This window comes from Arachis hypogaea, chromosome 13 (assembly GCF_003086295.3).
Source record: "Arachis hypogaea cultivar Tifrunner chromosome 13, arahy.Tifrunner.gnm2.J5K5, whole genome shotgun sequence".
NCBI lineage: Eukaryota > Viridiplantae > Streptophyta > Magnoliopsida > Fabales > Fabaceae > Arachis > Arachis hypogaea.
In genome coordinates, this window is record NC_092048.1 from 140,290,053 (window position 1) to 140,310,487 (window position 20,435).

Below are 20,435 nucleotides of genomic sequence, written 5' to 3' on the forward strand. Positions count from 1 at the left end.
TAAAAATAAATTAATATATCTTTATACACAAATATATAATGACTAATTTAGTAACGAATTTTTATGTGTACACAATATTTTTGTAAGAAAATATTTGAAATGATTTTACATATTCTTGTGTTTCTTACAGGTAATTGTGTAAAGTTATTTATATTGATAATGGATAGAAATTAGTCTTATTTGAATTTTGAAATATGTTCCTAAGGCTCTGATTGATTGCGATATATTAGCCTTCTCTTACTTAAAAATTCAATTTTCGTGTTATATATTATTAAAAAAAAGTTGAATTTAAAAACAAAGTATGGACAACAAATTAAAAATAAACTAGTTTTACAAGAAGCTGAATATCCTACTAGTATTTCTTTTCCGCAATTTGCTAGCTTAAATAGATTTACTATTACAGTTACATGCATGGTAATTGGAAATATTAGCACTTTATGAAACTACAACTTAAAAATTTCTATGCAGTTAATTTTGTAGAACAACCAAAATGAACTTAACATTTTTGTTTAGTCACTTCTGAATACTTCATGATCAAGTTTAGTCACTGGAAACTATGATTCTGAGCTTGGATGTTTCAATATTTCATCAAAGGATTCAAATGAAGAGTGTGAGCTTAGAGTGGTTCCTTGAATGAACCTATTGGAATCCATGTTTGATCTTAAACTTCTAAACTGGGACATCATTGAATCCCATTTTGAGGATAATGAAGATGATTGCCCTGAACTAGTTTTATCAGAATCATTATTATCCTCCCTCAAATCTTTACCGCCCGGCAACTGTTCGATAGAATGTGTTCTTAGCGCTCCATACTTTCTGCCGCGGAATCTCCTGCTCCTGTCGCCTTCGCCGCCTTCATTATTTTTCTCTTCTGCTGTTTTGGCAGTGTCAACTCCACTTGGAGTCTCATCCAGAGCCTGAAGAAGGAAATAGATACTTTTAGCCTTTTAGGCCACTTCAGTGGTGAAAATCATGAATCTTCACATACCTCTCAGGGAGTTTTGCATTTTACATTTACAAATTGAAAATAGATTTTAACCTATTGGGTTTAAATATGTACCACAGTATTGCCTGCTGATTCTAGATCCGGGTTACTCGTGCTGAAACTCCTTGCTAAAGGGAAAACAAGCTCGCCGACTTTGTGGCCTTGTTGAAGATGAGAACGCTCTGAAGAGAGAAAAGTGGTGAAATAAACTAGCATGTTGTTATTTTAGGTCTTAAATGACAGCAAATGTCTATGGTTATCCAAACTTGTATGAACAGGCTAAAGGTGGAAGCTTAGTATCTATTGATTTTAAGCATTACTTGCATTCACAAAAATAAGGAGGATTTGAATCACCTTTATGCAAGATTAGTATTCCAGATGGGTCAAATCCATCCATATCTTCTGCATCATCTTTAATAAACTTGAATATGATCAAATTCTCAAAATAACTGATGAGCCAGTTAAAAAAATTGCAGGCTATTAAAAAAGTGTATATAACCATGATGAGGGGGTAGATTTTGTTAAATCCTTTCCCGAAAAACGGAACAGCATCATCAATGTTTCCCATCCTCTGCACAGAAGTTAAGAGTTCATACACAATTAAGTAAATTAACCAATCTAAGGAATCTACTTTGCAACGCTTAGGTGAGATTAAAAAAAATGCTAATCACCAGACAGAGTTAAGAACCTTTTCAAAAATGGTTTTTCTATTGCGGCCGATATCAATAAGGTTAAGAAAGTTGTAAGAAATTGATGCTGCATATCTTGCAACCATCCTACAAGGAAGAGAGATGCAAAGACCAATTATTAAGAATTCCAGTTTACAGAAATGACTGAAAAAAACCAAAAGAAGTGGAAAACTTACGAGCATATCATAAGCAAGCTGACCGAGCTTGTTTGTCTTGGTGTGATTGAGTAAAACATCATCATTCCCATCTTAAACAAGGAATAATATGTACAAACACACATATACATCAAGGGTATGGATGCAGCTAACTGCAAAAGAAGAATCCAAAGCACATGAGCCTTAAGAGATAAGTTGTAGTAACTTGATGCATAGATTATTATTACCTGCACAAGAATCTCATCTTTTCCTGCAGCGTGTATTAGGATAGAGATAAGGGATAAATCAACACCATTTAGTATGGTAGCCTCTGCTAAAAGAATTGAAAATGACATGCATCCCAATATAACAGCAGCTAATCTTTGTAGTTGCTTCCTTAATATACACCGCCATAGAAATTCTGTTATAAATCAATATTATTTCAGGTAGTTATCATTGTGAGAAAACTAATCTCTATTGAATTTGTAACAAAAAACAAGTACCAGTTGTTTCCAAAAAAGCACCAACTCTGCCAGTGCGTTCAGGCCTCAAGCATGAAATATATTTCCTGCAAGAATAGTATCAAATATCTTTAAACCAGAAAATTAGTATCAGTACCAAGAAAGATAAGAACATGTAGATTTAAGAGCAAACCATCCTGTGGAGTCACGGCTCTCGTAGTTCTTTATGGTATCCTCCAGTTCAAGGGCTTCTAACACAAACTTGGTATATTCACTAAGTAAAAAGAAAAGAATAACAATGATATTTAGCACTTTCAGTATGAAAATGAAGTTTGGAGTCAAGACAGTGCATGTTATTAGAATCCAGAACACCTTTGATATCGGTAATACTGCTCTCGAGCTCTTCTTAGATGGCGTCTTAATTCTGCCATGGTTTTCTCGTCTGTGTCATAACCCATGTCACGTCCTAGTCTTCCACCCTGTGGTTTGAAGGAAGGGTCTTCCTTCAACTAGAAAAGAAAAAAAATTGCATGAAAAATGAGTAATACAACATTTAGATACAAACCAGCATGATGTATTTGCTTATAGATATTACCATCTGTGCCAACATTTTGTCAATTATATTCATGTATGGTCTCAAAGGATCACGTTTTGGCATTTGCTTTGATGTTGCCTGTGCAAGCTGGCAATGGCAGCACCACATAAATAAGTGAGTGAGATGCCTAATAGAAGTTATGGCAATAGTGTTGGTGTGACTAACTTACAACAATGGCATTTGAAAAATCTTGGTGAGCATCATCTAACTTGACAGCCATTTTTGCAACTTTGTGGGAAAGGACTTTCTGCTGAATGTTCCAATCTGCATTCAACCAAATTCCCATGGGAATTTCACACAAACCAAATCCAAGTAGAAACGCGCCGGTAACAAGTCCAAATGTATTTGAGCAAGCCATGGCAAAACCCATTATGTTACCACTCCTGCAAGTTATTAAGCATTTGGAAGTGCAGAAATCAATCAGTACATTCAATGAACAGAGAAACAACAAATCTTTAACAAAGAAAGAAGCAAACCAATCATGGTGGAAAGTTATGAGCAATATGAGACCAATGAGTGTTACAGAACCAAGAGAGAGATAGAAGACTAGGTTTGCATGTATGCTGGTCTTCAATCTTGTTTTAACTGTGAAATCTCCAGCATCTTCAAAACCCTGAATAGTTGGAATCACAGTCCTGTTTAGAGAAATAATTTAATACAAAACTATGAGTGTGCATTTCTAATTAACCTACCTAGCTGCCATATATGTTCTATACAAAACTATGATAACCTTATGTACTCCTACTATAATTAGTTACCATCAACATTAAACTAATAAAAAAATAATCTAGACAACATACTACATATGAATTAGGAAAGTTCTGAGTAAGTGTTTATGTGTACATATAAGGTGTTAGAAATAAGAAGGAATCTTACCATGTAAGTAAGAAGGTACTCCAATATGTCAAACTCCAAAGAACGGAAATTGCAACATTATGATCACCTCTTAATGTCTAGCAATCAGAGGAAAATAGTTACAATCATTAAATTAAATAAATAAAACAAACCATTAACATGAGTAGTTGATAATACCGTCCATATATCGGCGGGGACGAGGATGATGATGGAGAGAGAGCAGAACCAGGTGTATGCAACGGTGAAGAACACATATTTTGGCACATCAGGTCCAGAAAAATATAACAATGTTAAAATCACCATGCCTAATGTCATAGGCAATGATATTAAATAGAACACCCACATTTTTAATTCACTAATGTTTCACGCAATACATGCATGCATGCATGTATGTCGTTTCTTTTGTTCTTTCTCCTTCCCCTTTGTGTAGAACATCACATCAGAAGAGAACAATGTCTGAAAAAAGTGTGAAAGAAAACTTTAGGTTAGCGTTTAACTTGTTCAAGTGCAATGAGAACCGGTCAAGATGAGCTTTTTTTTAATATTAACTACCTCATTCAGCATACTTATACCAAGTGTCACTTTCATTTTTAAGGCTGTATGTTTAGTTGATATCAGAATCACCTCATCATATTCATAATATTTTTAGCAGTTGTATTAATTTAATATTTGGATTAAGTACGCCTTAAGATATACGCCGAAATTTTTTTCTTCCCTAAGAAAATCGTCCTTACCTTAAGGACTAAAATCATACGGAGATGGTGGCGAAAGCGGAGACAGAGGTGGATCGTGAACAACTTCTTCTTCTTCCCTTCCCCTTTCGAACGAGCAGAAACACTCCTTCTCTTATTTTTTTTCATTTTATAATTTTTTTGTTATGGGTAATTTGATCCAAAATTTTAACATCTAAGTAAAAAGGACAATTTTGTATACAAAAAAAGATTGGAAACAAAAAAAATTTTGGCCTATACCTTAAGAACTAAAATCGTATTTAACCCTTAATATTTCATAGGGACTTACTAAAATACCTTTTAATTTTAATACTGTATGATATGAGATATAGACATTCTTGGTTTGCCTAGAAAAACCAAGGGAAAAATTCCAAGGGGAATGAAAAATTCATAACACGTTTTAATTGTAGAAAACATGTGGTAAATTGGATTTCCATTCTAGAGTTTCTTTGGTAACATAGAAGAATCAACCGTGCATAGATTCACCTGGACTACAAACTATGCAGTTACGTCATTTAGGGACAAGGAGCAATCAGATTTGAAAACAAAGAAAGGTATGTGTCCTTATATGTAACACCAAAAAAGGTGAAAACTTAAGTGCGGTCGACTTCACCTGAAGTTGATAGTTGAGAGTCATTAGATGAAAAATGAGTCAAATCAGTCAAATTATCTAACAATGGTCAATTATCAACTTCACGTGAAGTCAACTGTATCTGAGTTTTCACCACCAAAAAATGTTAAAACTATCAAAAAAGCCTAAGTGAGACTCCTAACTACATTGGTATCTCAACATATAAATTTTCTCCACTATTTATTTGGCCATAAGAAGTGGAGGCAAATGAAAAACACTTGAAAAGAAGAATGCAAAGAATCAGAATAAAATAGTGAGACAGCTTCCATCTTCAGACTCTTGCATGCATAGAATTGTTGTTAAACCACTCTAGCCGCTACCAGCCCACAAGCCAGAGCTGCTCCAAACAAAGCATGTAACCTCACACAGAAGTACTTTGCCATGAAGATCTTGCTTTTGTCCTGTAAGTACAGAACATAACCAAGGCTTAATACCAAACTCCAGCAATCATAAAAGGGTAACACAAAGTCTTGGACTTGCCTTATGATTTTCTTGCACAAATCTCACTACCAAGTTTCCAATTGGTAAGGTCAAGGCACAAAGGAACTAGAACCACCATAGTCATAGCAAGAGAGAAGAGAAACAAATCATAAGCTCATAACTTGATGAGAAGATATCAGAAATGAAGTGTTTAGAGTTGCATACAATACTGGCTGGGGGAAGCGCCTTGCACAGACCGAAAGCAATCAAAAGAGCATAGAGTGCCATGACTGCCACTTTCACTACCTCTGCGCCTCTTGCCGTGCCTAGTCTAACCTGAAAGAGACAATGGGAAATCAAAATTATAGGCTGCATGCATCATTGACACTGATAAGATAAATGTATTTGATTTTATATACCAATGGTGACATTTTTCCAACTTCCATGTCCCCTTCTATCTGAGAAACAAGTAAGAAAAGTCATCAACTTGAAGTTACTCTCATAAGAAAAACTAAGAATTTGGTAATGGAACTACCTGATGGAAATGACTACAAAACAAGATCATGGAAGTTGTGAGGCCAACTAGAATTGACACCGAGATAACTGTCCCAGTTAAGGGCAAACGGCTCATGGCACTATGGTAAAAAAATTAGTATTAGCAATCAACCATGAAAAAAATCAAATATTACAAGTGATTGAAGTAACCTTGCACTGCCTTGTAATAAATAAAAAGCAGTAGTAGCAAAAGGACCAAATGCAGCAAAGCACAGGGGCTCTCCCAGCCCTCGGTAGCTTAAGCGAAACGGCGGACACTGGAAAAGTAAAAGACTTGGTAATCTAACTTATGATTCTGAATAAACTTGAAAATGATTCTAACTAGTACCAGCAAAAGCTTTTGACACCTGATATACATAGCCACATATAATTGCGCAAGCAAGAAGCACGATCGAAGGCATATTTCGTGCCTGAACAGAAGCCCAAGTGAGGCCAATGAAGCCAAGAGCAAAGCACAAGTAGGCAGCAACAAAGGTTCCATTCCGGCTTTCCAATTCAACAAAAGGAATAAACAGGGCTAGTTACTATTTCTGATACTAGACAAGTCTTTGCAAATGAAAATAGAGTAATAGACAAGTTAGAGAGAAACTCACCTGCCAACTAGATTTACAACAGATTCCTTTTTGTTCTTGTCAGCACCAGTATCAAAATCATAAACATCATTGCTGCCATAAGTCATTAACAATTCTAAATGTGTTTTTATAATATTCAGTCACACAATCTTTGAAACAGCATAGAAAATCACCTTAAATTAAGCCAGGTAATAACAAGAACCGAAGAAGCCAAGAGCACAAAATAGGTCCTAGCAGAGAACATACCCATCTGCAAATAAGCTGCTGCACTACCTACCTATTCGTGGCAGCAGCAAAATCAGAAAAACTCTGTGAATTTCTAATTAAGGATACATGAATTTTGTAATGGAAATACTGACAGTTAGAGGAACCAAAGCAACAGAGTAAATTGGCAACTTGATTGCCCTCCAAATCAAGGTTGTCCTTGAAACAGACTCTTCAAGTTGTTCCTCTCCAAACCCAGAACGAGACACGTGTAGCAACAAGTGCCTTGTATGTATCCTTTTGTAATCCAGGTTGCAGCTGAAAAAGAATAATGACTTTGAATATGTATGCATGTAGAGAGGAACAAGCTTTCTCCGTATGTGGAGTTGGCCATTGAGTTTGTTGTGACCAAAGCCATGGATGAGGTTATAGCAAGTGGCTGCCATTTATATGAAGCCCAAGCTTTTCCTCATCTTTCAGAGAAAAAAAGAGTGTACAAGGGAAGGTTGAAAAAATGAGATGAACTGATGAAGCTCTTCCCTTTCTAGTTTCAAGTGAGAAAAAGAATCATAATCCTATCTCTTTAGAATCTATGTACTAAATGCCACGTAAGCCTACTTAGTGTGGGCTCTACTCTCATAAGTTGTAACCAGCATGCAATCAGGCATTAACAATTCTTAAGAAAAATCGAGAATTCTAATTTTTTTAATAAAAATTATTTTTTGTATAATTAAGAATGAATTACTTTTTTTCTGTTCTTTCTTAAAACTTTTCTTCCTCGACCTAACTTGTACGGTTGTACCCACCCTCATGCTGTTTTTCTGCATCCAAAATTAAGGAGTACAAGATAGTCATTAAAACTTTAATTTACTTCTAAAACTAGTTATAACTAGTATTGATCAAATAATATTAACTTTATCATAATAATATATAGGATCATTATAATATATTTATGCTACGGTAGTTATGATATATAGTTTTGATTTGACTTCTTTAAACTTTTATAAAAATTAGAGGATCAGATTTAATAACAAGAGAGGAAAAAAATCAAATCTAAAAGTTTAATTTAAGTGAAGTATACAAATTTAAGAATTAAATTTGTGTATTAAAATTTTTAAAATATTAAAATATATTTTAAATGACAAATTTGATGGTCTGATTTGTATTTTTTACATCCTAATTAAATACATCATACTCTAACAACTTTATAAAATAAAATACCATCTTTTCTCTAATATCGAAAATGAAATAAATTTTAAAAAGTGATATTAAGATTAAAAAATATTACCAAAATATATAAAAAAATATGATTTTAATTTTAATAATATTTCATAAACTATTATACACACCGTAAGTATAAACATATTAAATTTATCTAATATATATTTAGAAAAATGTTAAAAAAACTATCATAATTTATTATTTTTATCATTACTTAGTCATTAATATTTAAAAATATAAAATAAAATATATTATTAAATTATTAAATTAAAGGAATTAAGCTAAAGAAATTAAATTAATAATTAAATAATAACTAAAAATAATAAATTCTCATAGCCATAACATTTTTTTATATATTTATATTATTATGATCACTTAAAGAGTTAAAGTTTTAACACTCCAAAAGAGGATTTATATGGGGAAATGGATCTTCTCATTTTTTTTAACACTTGAGGGAATAAAGTGTAATCTCTCATCATTAATTTTATAAGTGAGATAAAAAATAAATATGAGAGAGAGAGTAATAAAAGATAAGATTAAATGATGAGTTTGGAAAACTCCAAATTAATATTTGTGATAAACAAATATTATTAAAATATTTAATTGCAAAATTATTAATTCAATCTTCATTAATCTTATGTTAATTAATAATTTTGTTGTGCAGGTTTAATATTGGGCCGAAAACAATTTTCTGGTGCAAGCCCAAGATACATTCAGCCTTTGGTTTTGATAATATATGATGAATATGGCTGATTTGATGTTACTTGGGCCCAAATGATTTTGATTACTCTGAGCCCAAGTGTGTTACATGCTTTCCATTTGCTTTGTGCATGTTCCAAATTTCATCAGGAAAGCAAATGTTACTATTGGGCCAGAAATTTAAATAATGTCACAAGCCCAATGTGTTTAGCATGCATGGTCCGAAAGAAAAATGGGATTGGGGCACATTGATGAAAAATCCAACTATGTGAATTTAGTTGCTTGCCTCCAATGGATTCCATTTCTCATTTTGGATGGAATTCAAATTTAATTAATGCATTGGAAACATAAGAAAGAGAGAGAAGATTGATTTGATGGCTATTATGACTATGCACGCCACTCTAAGGGAAGTAAAAGCAAGCTATTCTCAAATTAATGTGCTTAACCACTCTACATTGCTTTTCTTCAGATTCTTTAATTCTCTCTCATCTCTTTCCTCTTCTTTCTTCGGTCCTTGTCCAGGAAACAATGGAAGAAATGTTCTTCAACCAAGAAAAAGAAGAAGTTGCATGCATCAAGACCATCAAGCTAATGATGGCAAGAAAACATACTAAAATAAAAATAAGCTGTAGCTAAGATACTTACCAAATGTGGTTAGATTTGGTGAGGTTATCTTGAGCTTTTCATGCTCAAAAATGGACATTGAAGATTCGGCCAAGAGAAGAGATCTTGGAGGCATGGCTTGTCTTTGATTCTGCTCAACCACCACAGGAAGTAGCTAGAGTGGCGAAGTGATGGAAGAGGCAGAGATTGAAGCAGATGAAGCCATCATCATCATGAAGCATCAAGGGCCAGAAATCCATCTTGGAGAGGAAGCCAAGGATGGAGCGCTCGGATTGATGAAGAGTGATGACCAAGGAAGGACTAGAGGTATTCGCATGTTGGTTTTTGCATGAGTTACCTCTTCTCTCTTTGTGGCCGAACCGGTTTTGTTGTGAAGGAAAAGAAGCTGAGCTCGGGTTTGTGTTTCAACTGTGAAGGCTTCACTTCTCTATAAAAGGGGTGAACAGTCATGGTTTGATTCAAGGAGTAAGATTTGAGAGTGCAAGGCACAGAGTTCTCAGAGCTACCTAAGCTAGCAGTTCTTCTTCTCCTTCAATGTTTTCTGTTTAATATTTTTTTGTTTAATTTTGTCATGTCTTGAGTCTCATGGAAAAAGGCAAACAGTGAGGTTTGTAAGAAAAAGTCATAGAGCGGAAAAAGGCAGAGAGTGCAAAATTAAAAGAAAAAGCCATAGATGTCTTAGAGTTCCTTTGTACATCTGTGTTGTGTTTCACGATTCTGTGGGAATCCCCTTGTAAGTTGGGTTAGCACTTTACAATTTGTAATCTGGATGATTATAGTGAAATTCCATCATTGTTGTGATGGAGACTGGATGTAGGCTGCACTGCACTTAGCAGCTGAACCAGGATATATCTGGGTGTAATCTTCTCTCTCTCTTCATACTTCAATTCTGTTTTTACTGTTCAGATGAAAAATAAAAAATGTCTCGTGTCAAGTGACGAGACAAAATGAAAATGTCTCGTGGCTAGGGACGAGCTAAAAACAGAAAAGTTTCTTCTAAGTCCAGCAAGTGTTAGCAAGCAAAAAGGGGCTAAGATTCAACCCCCCTTCTCTTAGCCACTGAAACCATCAATTGGTATCAGAGCTTGGTCTCAAAGAGATCAAGCTTTGCAGCTTGGAGTAAAGATCCTCATGGCGAAAAACAGTGGCGCAAATGTGGTGTCCTATAATCTGACCGAAGGACAATCAAGCAACAGACCTCCTCTTTTCAATGGGAAAAATTATACCTATTGGAAGGAGAGGATGAAGATATTTGTACAAGCTGTAGATTACAGACTTTGGAAGATTATTCTTGAAGGGCCTCAATTTCCAACTACCACAAGTGCTGAAGGGGTAGTCTCTCTCAAACCAGAAGCAAGATGGACCGAGGAAGATAGGAAGAAGGTAGAATTAAATGCCAAGGCAGTAAACCTGCTCAACTGTGCTATCAGCTTTGAGGAGTACCGACGGGTATCACGATGCACAACGGCAAAGGAAATCTGGGACAAGCTACAAATCACTCATGAAGGAACCACTATTGTAAAGAAGACTCGGACAGATATATTGAACAGAGAATATGAAATGTTTACAATGAAGAAAGGAGAGTCCATTGATGAGCTGTTTGAACGGTTCAACACTATCATTGTTGGCTTAGATGTTCTGGGAATTTCACATTTAGAATCTGTGCTAGTGAGAAGAGTGCTGAGATGTCTCACTAAAGAGTGGGAAACAAAAGCTTTAATTATCTCTGAAAGTAGTAATCTTGATTCCATGACACTTGATGATTTGAGAGGAAATCTTCTTGCCTTTGAAAACACTTATTTGAAAAAAGATTCAAAAAAGAAAGGAATTGCTTTTTATTCTGTGACTAACCCTCTGGATGATGAATCTAGTGATAATTCTTCTGAAAATGAGTTTGTGTTGTTTGCAAAAAAATTCAGGAAAATGATGAAACTCAGAGGCAAAGGCAGCAGCTCAAGGAGGATGAAGAAGGACCTTAGCAAAGTAATCTGTTACAACTGCAAGAAAATAGGGCATTTTAAATCTGATTGTCCCAAGTTAAAAAAGGAGAAAAAGCCAAAAAGGGGAAAGAAAAAGGGACTGATGGCTTCATGGAAAGATTTGGAAAATGACTCAGATGATGAGGATGAAGAGTCTGAGACTAAGTCACAGCCTTGTCTCATGGCAAATGAAGTAGAGCAGGTATCCTTTCAAAACCCTAACACTGAAGACCTTCATCTTATGATAGATCACCTTTCTGAAAAAATAAGATGTTTTCTAATTGAGAATCAAGATCTTGAACAACAAAATTTCATTCTTAAAGCTGAAAATGATTTCCTCAAAGAAAAACTAAGAGAGGCTGAAACTGCTTGTGATCTTGTGGAAGAAAATAAGCAGTTAAAAGCCCAAGTTAGAAGCTGTGAAAGTGACCATTCTGTTCTTGCATATGTGAACTGTTTTAAGCAAAATGAAGAGTTGCTCAAAGAGGTTAAAAGACTTAAGGAAGACTTAGCTAAGTTCACCCAAAGTTCTGAAAATTTGAACCAAATCTTGGCTAGTCAAAAACCTCTTTATGATAAAGCTGGGTTGGGATTTTATAAATCTGAAAAATCACATTTTGAAAACATTGGTTCATCTTCAAATGATGTAAAGTATCAAGACCCAACTTACTTTAACAAAACAGCAACTCCAAGATTTTGTAGACTATGTAACTGAAGTGGTCATTTTCCAGTTCAATGTTTCTTTGGTGAAAGAATGATTGGTGACAAAGTTTACAAAGTTGTTTTTTATTACAATGATTTGGGACATAAGAGATGGTTTAACGTGAAAGGATCCAAGAAAATTTGGATACCTAAGGTCACTTGAGTTTATTTGTAGGTATGCCTAGCATCCAAGAAGAGAGAAAATATGTGGTACATGGATAGCGGATGCTCTAGGCATATGACCGGGAAGACAACCTTCTTCATAAAGCTTGATGAATATGATGGAGGATTTGTCACATTCGGTGATGATGCAAAAGAAAAAATAGTGGCTGTTGGGAAAGTGGGTAAAAATCTCTCATATTGTATAAATGATGTCCTTCTTGTACATGGCTTGAAACATAACTTGCTTAGTGTTAGTCAATTGTGTGATTTGGGTTTTGAAGTTATTTTTAAGAAGCTTGTTTGCTTAGTAGTTTGTGAGAAAACTGGGGATGTTCTATTTGAAGCTAAAAGATGCAATAATGTGTATGGATTAACTCTTGAGGATTTAAAGGAACAAAATGTAACATGCTTCGCCTCTCTTGAATCTGAAAAATGGCTTTGGCATAGAAAGTTGGGTCATGCTAGCATGTACCAAATTTCTAAGCTAGTCAAAAGGAATTTGGTTAGAGGAATTCCAAACATCAAGTTTGATAAGGATCTTACTTGTGATGCTTGCCAATTGGGCAAACAAGTAAAATCCTCTTTTAAATCAAAAGATGGAATCTCAACCAAAAGGCCATTAGAAATGTTACATATTGATCTTTTTGGTCCTACTAGAACTCAAAGTTTAGGAGGTAAACACTATGGTCTTGTAGTGGTTGACGATTACTCTAGATTTGGTTGGGTACTTTTCCTTGCTCATAAGAACGATGCATTCTATGCTTTTTCCACCCTTTGCAAGAAAATTCAAAACGAAAAGATTTGAAAATTGCCCATTTGAGAAGTGATCATGGAAGAGAATTTGAAAATCAAGACTTTAAAAAATTCTGTGATGATTTAGGGATTTCTCATAATTTTTCATGCCCTAGAACCCCCCAACAAAATGGGGTGGTTGAACGAAGGAATCGAAGCCTTCAAGAAATGACTAGGGCCATGCTATGTGAGAATGAAATTCCTAAATTTTTATGGGCTGAAGCTGTGAACACAGCATGCTATATTTTGAATAGAACAATCATTAGAAAAGGGTTAAAGAAAACTCCTTATGAGCTATGGAAAGGAACCCCTCCAAATCTTAAGTACTTCCATGTTTTTGGATACAAATGCTTTGTTCTTAACAATAAGGAAAACCTTGGAAAATTTGATCCAAAATCATATGAAGGAATGTTTGTTGGATATTCCACCACAAGCAAGGCCTATAGAGTTTATCTTAAAGAATATAGAACCATAGAGGAATCCATACATATTACTTTTTGTGATTCTAACTTAATTCACAGTACTGTAAAGGATAATGAATCAGATTGTGAAGAAGATGGAACAAATAAAGAAAATCCCAAATCTGTGCAAAATGAAGAATCTGTCAGCCCAGTTTTGTCTCGTCAGATCGAAGGAGAAACTTCCATTTTATCTCCTGAGCAGACACGAGAAACTGAAACAGCGAGACCACCAGAAGATCATCAAAGCTCAACACCTGTCCGAAAGCCTAGAGAATGGAAGTCCATGAAGGGTTATCCTCATGACTTCATCATTGGTGATCCCTCTCAAGGTGTAACCACAAGATCCTCCACCAAAAGGCAAACCGAATCTAGCAACTTTGCTCTCTTGTCACAAATGGAGCCCAACAATGTCAAACAAGCTCTTGAAGATTCATCATGGGTCAAGGCCATGCAAGAAGAGCTTGACCAATTTGACAAGAATGAGGTTTAGACATTAGTACCTCATCCGGATGGTAAGAAGGTAACGGGTACTAAATGGGTATTTAAAAATAAACTTGGTGAGAATGGACAAGTTGTTCGTAACAAGGCTAGATTAGTGGCCCAAGGTTACGATCAAGAAGAGGGAATTGATTTTGATGAGTCTTTTGCTCCGGTAGCTAGAATGGAAGCAATTAGGTTGCTTCTTGCCTATGCTGCCCATAAAGGTTTCAAAATGTTTCAAATGGATGTTAAATGTGCTTTCCTTAATGGCTTTATTGATAGAGAAGTGTATGTGGCTCAACCCCCCGGTTTTGAACAGAAAGATTTTCCTAATCATGTTTTTAAACTGTCAAAGGCTCTTTATGGCCTTAGACAAGCTCCTAGAGCTTGGTATGAAAGGCTTAGTGCCTTCCTATTAGAAAATCATTTTCAAAGGGGAACCACCGACACTACTTTGTTCATTAAAGTTTCTAATGATGACATCCTTCTTGTGCAAGTTTATGTGGATGATATTGTGTTTGGATCGGCCAACGAGTCCTTGTGTGAAGAGTTTGGAAAACTCATGACTAGTGAGTTTGAAATGAGTTTAATGGGAGAGCTAACTTTCTTTCTTGGCCTCCAAATTAAACAAACTCCTAGTGGTACTTTTATTCATCAAGGCAAGTATGCAAAAGAATTGATAAAGAAATTTGGCTTAGAAAATTCCAAACCAATGGGAACTCCAATGCATCCAAACAATAAACTTGAAAAGGATGTTGATGGCCTAGATGTGGACGAGACACGGTATAGGGGAATGATCGGCTCACTAATGTATCTTACCTCCTCTAGACCGGATATTGTTCAAAGTGTGGGTGTATGTTCAAGATTTCAATCTCACCCAAAAGAATCCCATTTATCGGCCGTTAAACGTATCATTAGATATATTAAGGGAACATGTGATTATGGCTTGTGGTATCCAAAATCTGATGATTTTTGTGCAGTAGAGTTTTGTGATGCAGATTATGCGGGAGATCGAGTGGATAGAAGGAGCACCTCGGGCATGTGTTGCTTCCTTGGAAGCTCACTCAACATGTGGTCAAGCAAGAAACAAGCCACAATGGCTCTATCCACAGCTGAAGCTGAATATATATCCGCATCTGCTTGTTGTTCACAATTAATTTGGTTAAAAACTCAATTGGAAGATTACAAATTAAAAATCAATAGCATACCCTTATTTTGTGATAACATGAGTGCAATAAATATTTCCAAAAATCCTGTTCTGCACTCTAGAACAAAGCACATTGAAATTAAATATCATTTTATTAGAGAACATGTGCAAAAGGGTACTATTGATATTCAATTTGTAAAATCTGAAGAACAACTCGCTGATATTTTTACAAAACCCCTCTGTGAAGATAGATTCTGTTTGTTGAGGAAAAGCTTGGGAATGATTGATTTAAATCATGTTGAAAAACTGTGAATTTCTGACTCTGTTCAATTTTATCTCGCAGGAATAGACGAGATAAAAATAAATGCATGATAAGAGAGCTATGCTTAAGGGGGAGACTGTGCAAAAACAAATTCCAATGGGCCCCACAAAATCTCTTTGACCCATCTTTGACTGTTTTGTTAATTATTCAATTTTTTGAAAACCAAATCTCAAAGTTGTCCTATCATATCTAGTTGAAAAAGGGATAATGTCAAATCAAATCCTTCTTTTTCAACTAATCCCTTGATTCAAGGAACCCTCCTTTCAAATTTTTGGGAAACCGCTCTGGTTAATAACCGCGCATAATGACTATTAACCACTCCCATCATCTCTCTCCAATCAACATTTATTGCTTCCTTAACCTCCCTCCACTCTCCACCTTCGGCCAACCTTTCTTCTTCCACCCCCATTATCTCTCTCCCCATAATGAAAAAGAAAATTGCATCAAGAAAGAGTGGAAGAATCAATCTCTCTCAAAAACCGTTCACTCCACAAACACACACTCATATTCACATTCACTCTACATCTTCTTCCTCTCCCTCTCAATCTGTCAAACAAACACCCACCATGAGAAAGAAGATTGCTCACAACAGTTCTGGCCGTGGCAAAAACAAGGAGCCCAGTGTTGAAGAAAAATCATCTCAAACCTCACCCGTTCCTTCTCCACCGCCGCGATCACCAAAGAAGGCAACACCACACACATCAGGAAGAAGTTCTCAGAAGCCCAAAGGTTTCGTGTTGCATGAAACCAGGGAACCGGCAAATCTTGAGTCACTGGAATTCAAGAACAAGTTTCACAAGCCACATTCTCACTATGATCCATCCAGATTCCTGACATGTGCATTTTATGAATTCCATCAAGAAGTTCTGGAAAAGAGGCATATCTGTCCCTCCTACTTGGTGAATCTTGATCAACTGTCAGCCAAAGGAATTATTTTGCAACCCCTGTTTGATAACATCAAATGGTCTCCACTGCTACACACTCACAAAATGGTATATCCAAAATTGGTTAGGCAATTTTATGCGAATCTCAGACTGATTGATGGTACTCTTCACTCTTATGTGAAACGTGTGCATATGGCTCTGAACACTGAAACCATCAGTGCTGCCCTTGGTTACACAGACGAGGGACCGAGGGTATACATGAGTGACAAATGGGATGATCATATTGGACTTACTTACAAACAAGCTCTCTCTCATATCTGTGCAAACATGTCTGGATTAGATGGCACTGTCCCTACTCACAAAGCTCTTGGACCAACCAACTCATTGCTGCATCGCATCACTACCCACATTTTAACTCCACAAAGTGGTTCTCACAATAGGGTAACTGTATCTGATTCTTTAATAATTTTTGCCCTTATTACTTCTTCTCCTATTTCATTTGCTTATCTCATGATCAGACATATGTGGGACTGTGTAAGAAGTACCAAAAAGGATAATTTACCTTATGGAATGTTTCTCACGTGTATTTTTGAGTACTATAAGATAGATTTAACAAATGAAACTGTGGAGAACAAATTTTCTATGATCAAAGACGGTGGTGCTGTAAAAGGAATCAAAGAGTAAGAAATCAATGCCAATGGACAGTGACCTTAAAAGCCAGTTTGAATCCTCCAAAGCAACCGAGTCAACAAGAGAAATCCTCACCGAATTCTCTAATATGTCTACGCTCATGATTCAATTTCATAGGGCTGCTCGAAAGCTAGCCTATGAAAATGAACGTGCTTGGGGGAGATGTAAAGAGCGAGTGGGTATGATGCTGGAAAACTTGAAAAAGGATCTGGGCGCTGGCAGTGAAGAAGATGTTGCAGACTCTGATTACAATTTGTCTGATGATTAATGACTGTTTTCTTTTATTTGATATTGGCTATATTAGGCTCAATCTGTTTTTTGTATGAGCATAACTTAAAACTCCCTGCTCTGTGATACTTTGATACACTCTTGTTATTTTTTGTTGTTGCTTTGTTATTTTGTGGTGTTCTTCATATTTTGTGCAGGTGCCCCTTGATGACAAAAAGGGGAGAAAAGCTGAAAATTGAAATCTGGAAAAATAGGGGATGAAATTTTCTGTTGAAAATTCATGATCACCCTTGTTAAAAAGATATATTTTGATGCTTAGCATTGAAACTGCTCTTGCCTCATTATAATTGATGCTACTGTTTTATAATGCTTTGGCAATGAATGAGTAACTGGTTGTGAATTAACCTTGATGAATATGCATGATTGTATTGAATATTCTGTTTCATCCTGGTTAACATGCTTGATATTTTGGGCAGTTCCTTTAAATTATAAAAAAGTATAGAAACTGCCATGTTTTGATCATGTGTGCTTCAAATATTTTCCTTATCATAATAAATTCTTTTTGCTCTGATATCCTGACCGGAAAATGTTTGAAAATCATTTGAACAGCCTTTTTGATGTGTGAAATAATGTTGAGCAATAAATCAGTTTATGATATCAAATGAGTTTTGATTATCAATTAAAACTGCTCATAAATCAAGCATTTAGCATCATAAAATTTGCTAAATAACATTATTACTTGAAGCTTGATTTTAAATGTCACAGGTTTAGTGCTTCCCTTGGTAAAATAGCTTACATCAAGGGGGAGCCATGTGATAATTTGAAAGGGGGAGAAATTCAATCTTCAAAGGGAGTACTCGTACTCAATCTTTAAATTTCTTTCCATTTCAATTTTAATAATGTTTGTCATCAAGGGGGAGATTGATGAGTTTGGAAAACTCCAAATTAATATTTGTGATAAACAAACATTATTAAAATATTTAATTGCAAAATTATTAATTCAATCTTCATTAATCTTATGTTAATTAATAATTTTGTTGTGCAGGTTTAATATTGGGCCGAAAATAATTTTCTGGTGCAAGCCCAAAATACATTCAGCCTTTGGTTTTGATAATATATGATGAATATAGCTGATTTAATGTTACTTGGGCCCAAATGATTTTGATTGCTCTGAGCCCAAGTGTGTTACATGCTTTCCATTTGCTTTGTGCATGTTCCAAATTTCATCAGGAAAGCAAATGTTACTATTGGGCCAGAAATTTAAATAATGTCACAAGCCCAATGTGTTTAGCATGCATGGTCCGAAAGAAAAATGGGATTGGGGCACATTGATGAAAAACCCAACTATGTGAATTTGGTTGCTTGCCTCCAACGGATTCCATTTCTCATTTTGGATGGAATTCAAATTTAATTAATGCATTGGAAACATAAGAAAGAGAGAGAAGATTGATTTGATGGCTATTATGACTATGCACGCCACTCTAAGGGAAGTAAAAGCAAGCTATTCTCAAATTAATGCGCTTAACCACTCTACATTGCTTTTCTTCAGATTCTTTAATTCTCTCTCATCTCTTTCCTCTTCTTTCTTCGGTCCTTGTCCAGGAAACAATGGAAGAAATGTTCTTCAACCAAGAAAAAGAAGAATTTGCATGCATCAAGACCATCAAGCTAATGATGGCAAGAAAACATACTAAAATAAAAATAAGCTGTAGCTAAGATACTTACCAAATGTGGTTAGATTTGGTGAGGTTATCTTGAGCTTTTCATGCTCAAAAATGGACATTGAAGATTCGGCCAAGAGAAGAGATCTTGGAGGCATGGCTTGTCTTTGATTCTGCTCAACCACCACAGGAAGTAGCTAGAGTGGCGAAGTGATGGAAGAGGCAGAGATTGAAGCAGATGAAGCCATCATCATCATGAAGCATCAAGGGCCAGAAATCCATCTTGGAGAGGAAGCCAAGGATGGAGCGCTCGGATTAATGAAGAGTGATGACCAAGGAAGGACTAGAGGTATTTGCATGTTGGTTTTTGCATGAGTTACCTCTTCTCTCTTTGTGGCCGAACCGGTTTTGTTGTGAAGGAAAAGAAGCTGAGCTCGGGTTTGTGTTTCAACTGTGAAGGCTTCACTTCTCTATAAAAGGGGTGAACAGTCATGGTTTGATTCAAGGAGTAAGATTTGAGAGTGCAAGGCACAGAGTTCTCAGAGCTACCTAAGCTAGCAGTTCTTCTTCTCCTTCAATGTTTTCTGTTTAATATTTTTTTGTTTAATTTTGTCATGTCTTGAGTCTCATGGAAAAAGGCAAACAGTGAGGTTTGTAAGAAAAAGCCATAGAGCGGAAAAAGGCAGAGAGTGCAAAATTAAAAGAAAAAGCCATAGATGTCTTAGAGTTCCTTTATACATCTATGTTGTGTTTCACGATTCTGTGGGAATCCCCTTGTAAGTTGGGTTAGCACTTTACAATTTGTAATCTGGATGATTATAGTGAAATTCCATCATTGTTGTGATGGAAACTGGATGTAGGCTGCACTGCACTTAGCAGCTGAACCAGGATATATCTGGGTGTAATCTTCTCTCTCTCTTCATACTTCAATTCTGTTTTTACTGTTCAGATGAAAAATCAAAAATGTCTCGTGTCAAGTGACGAGACAAAATGAAAATGTCTCGTGGCTAGGGACGAGGTAAAAACAGAAAAGTTTCTTCTAAGTCCAGCAAGTGTTAGCAAGCAAAAATGGGCTAAGATTCAACCCCCATTCTCTTAGCCACTGAAACCATCATTAAACAATTAAAATCATCTAATTTTTTTCCACTAGAGGATCACTTCTTTTATATGGAGGTAGAAAAGAAAGAAATAACGAAAGAACGATGTTAACTTTTTTTTGGCAAAGTTGGAAACTAAAATTGATCATAACTGTAATATGATAATAACTGTTCAATCCGTACAACAATTTGGAGTTAAAGAACATAGTAGAATCCTCCCTTCTGACATGGCTTGCACATGTGACATGTTACATCAATCATGTTCTGTTCCTCTTGTATTTAGCAGCTACACAAAAATAAGGCCAATTCAAAGAAAACAAGGCAATTTTCATTGTAAACAAGTGATCCTTTGTTTAAATCGACGCACGTTAATTCTTATCAATATCATACATGTGCTTTGTTAATAATATATACACACGCATGTTATTCAAACACAAAGTGAAATAATTTGAAC

General features: G+C 35.6%; 2 protein-coding genes across 3 annotated transcripts; both read right to left on the reverse strand.

Annotated features, from left to right (window-relative positions):
- Positions 1-287: 287 nt before the first annotated feature.
- On the reverse strand, positions 288-4,683 carry LOC112792222 (uncharacterized). Of its 2 annotated transcripts, none has more exons than XM_029297294.2 (15): positions 4,454-4,683; positions 3,897-4,175; positions 3,741-3,817; positions 3,341-3,477; positions 3,034-3,247; positions 2,865-2,951; positions 2,642-2,778; positions 2,463-2,543; positions 2,312-2,376; positions 2,057-2,229; positions 1,851-1,981; positions 1,674-1,761; positions 1,340-1,556; positions 1,061-1,167; positions 288-917 (listed from the first exon to the last, which is right to left on the reverse strand). In XM_029297294.2, the coding sequence occupies exons 3-15, from the start codon at positions 3,741-3,743 to the stop codon at positions 555-557; spliced, it is 1,803 nt and encodes a 600-aa protein (XP_029153127.1). In that variant the 5' UTR covers positions 3,744-3,817; positions 3,897-4,175; positions 4,454-4,683; the 3' UTR covers positions 288-554. The 2 variants fall into 2 exon arrangements, with proteins under 2 accessions (XP_029153127.1, XP_025691167.1); XM_025835382.3 differs by having other exon boundaries at positions 3,341-3,499; positions 4,454-4,591.
- A 165-nt stretch (positions 4,684-4,848) lies between these two features.
- On the reverse strand, positions 4,849-7,398 carry LOC112792223 (2-carboxy-1,4-naphthoquinone phytyltransferase, chloroplastic). Its single transcript, XM_025835384.3, has 10 exons — positions 6,988-7,398; positions 6,802-6,905; positions 6,650-6,721; positions 6,404-6,542; positions 6,207-6,313; positions 6,037-6,136; positions 5,921-5,959; positions 5,727-5,837; positions 5,562-5,627; positions 4,849-5,482 (listed from the first exon to the last, which is right to left on the reverse strand). The coding sequence occupies exons 1-10, from the start codon at positions 7,276-7,278 to the stop codon at positions 5,381-5,383; spliced, it is 1,131 nt and encodes a 376-aa protein (XP_025691169.1). The 5' UTR covers positions 7,279-7,398; the 3' UTR covers positions 4,849-5,380.
- Positions 7,399-20,435: the final 13,037 nt, after the last annotated feature.

What these genes read in the sequence shown, in the direction of transcription:
- LOC112792222 (XM_025835382.3), bottom strand. Translation starts at nt 4,064, where the DNA reads ATGTGGGTGTTCTATTTAATATCATTGCCTATGACATTAGGCATGGTG. An exon ending in ATTTTTCAAATGCCATTGTT is followed by an intron (nt 2,952 to 3,033) that starts GTAAGTTAGTCA and finishes TGCCATTGCCAG; the next exon opens with CTTGCACAGGCAACATCAAA. An exon ending in TGCTTTTTTGGAAACAACTG is followed by an intron (nt 2,230 to 2,311) that starts GTACTTGTTTTT and finishes GATTTATAACAG; the next exon opens with AATTTCTATGGCGGTGTATA.
- LOC112792223 (XM_025835384.3), bottom strand. Translation starts at nt 7,278, where the DNA reads ATGGCAGCCACTTGCTATAACCTCATCCATGGCTTTGGTCACAACAAA. An exon ending in GTTGTAAATCTAGTTGGCAG is followed by an intron (nt 6,543 to 6,649) that starts GTGAGTTTCTCT and finishes TGAATTGGAAAG; the next exon opens with CCGGAATGGAACCTTTGTTG. An exon ending in TATGTGGCTATGTATATCAG is followed by an intron (nt 6,314 to 6,403) that starts GTGTCAAAAGCT and finishes TTACTTTTCCAG; the next exon opens with TGTCCGCCGTTTCGCTTAAG.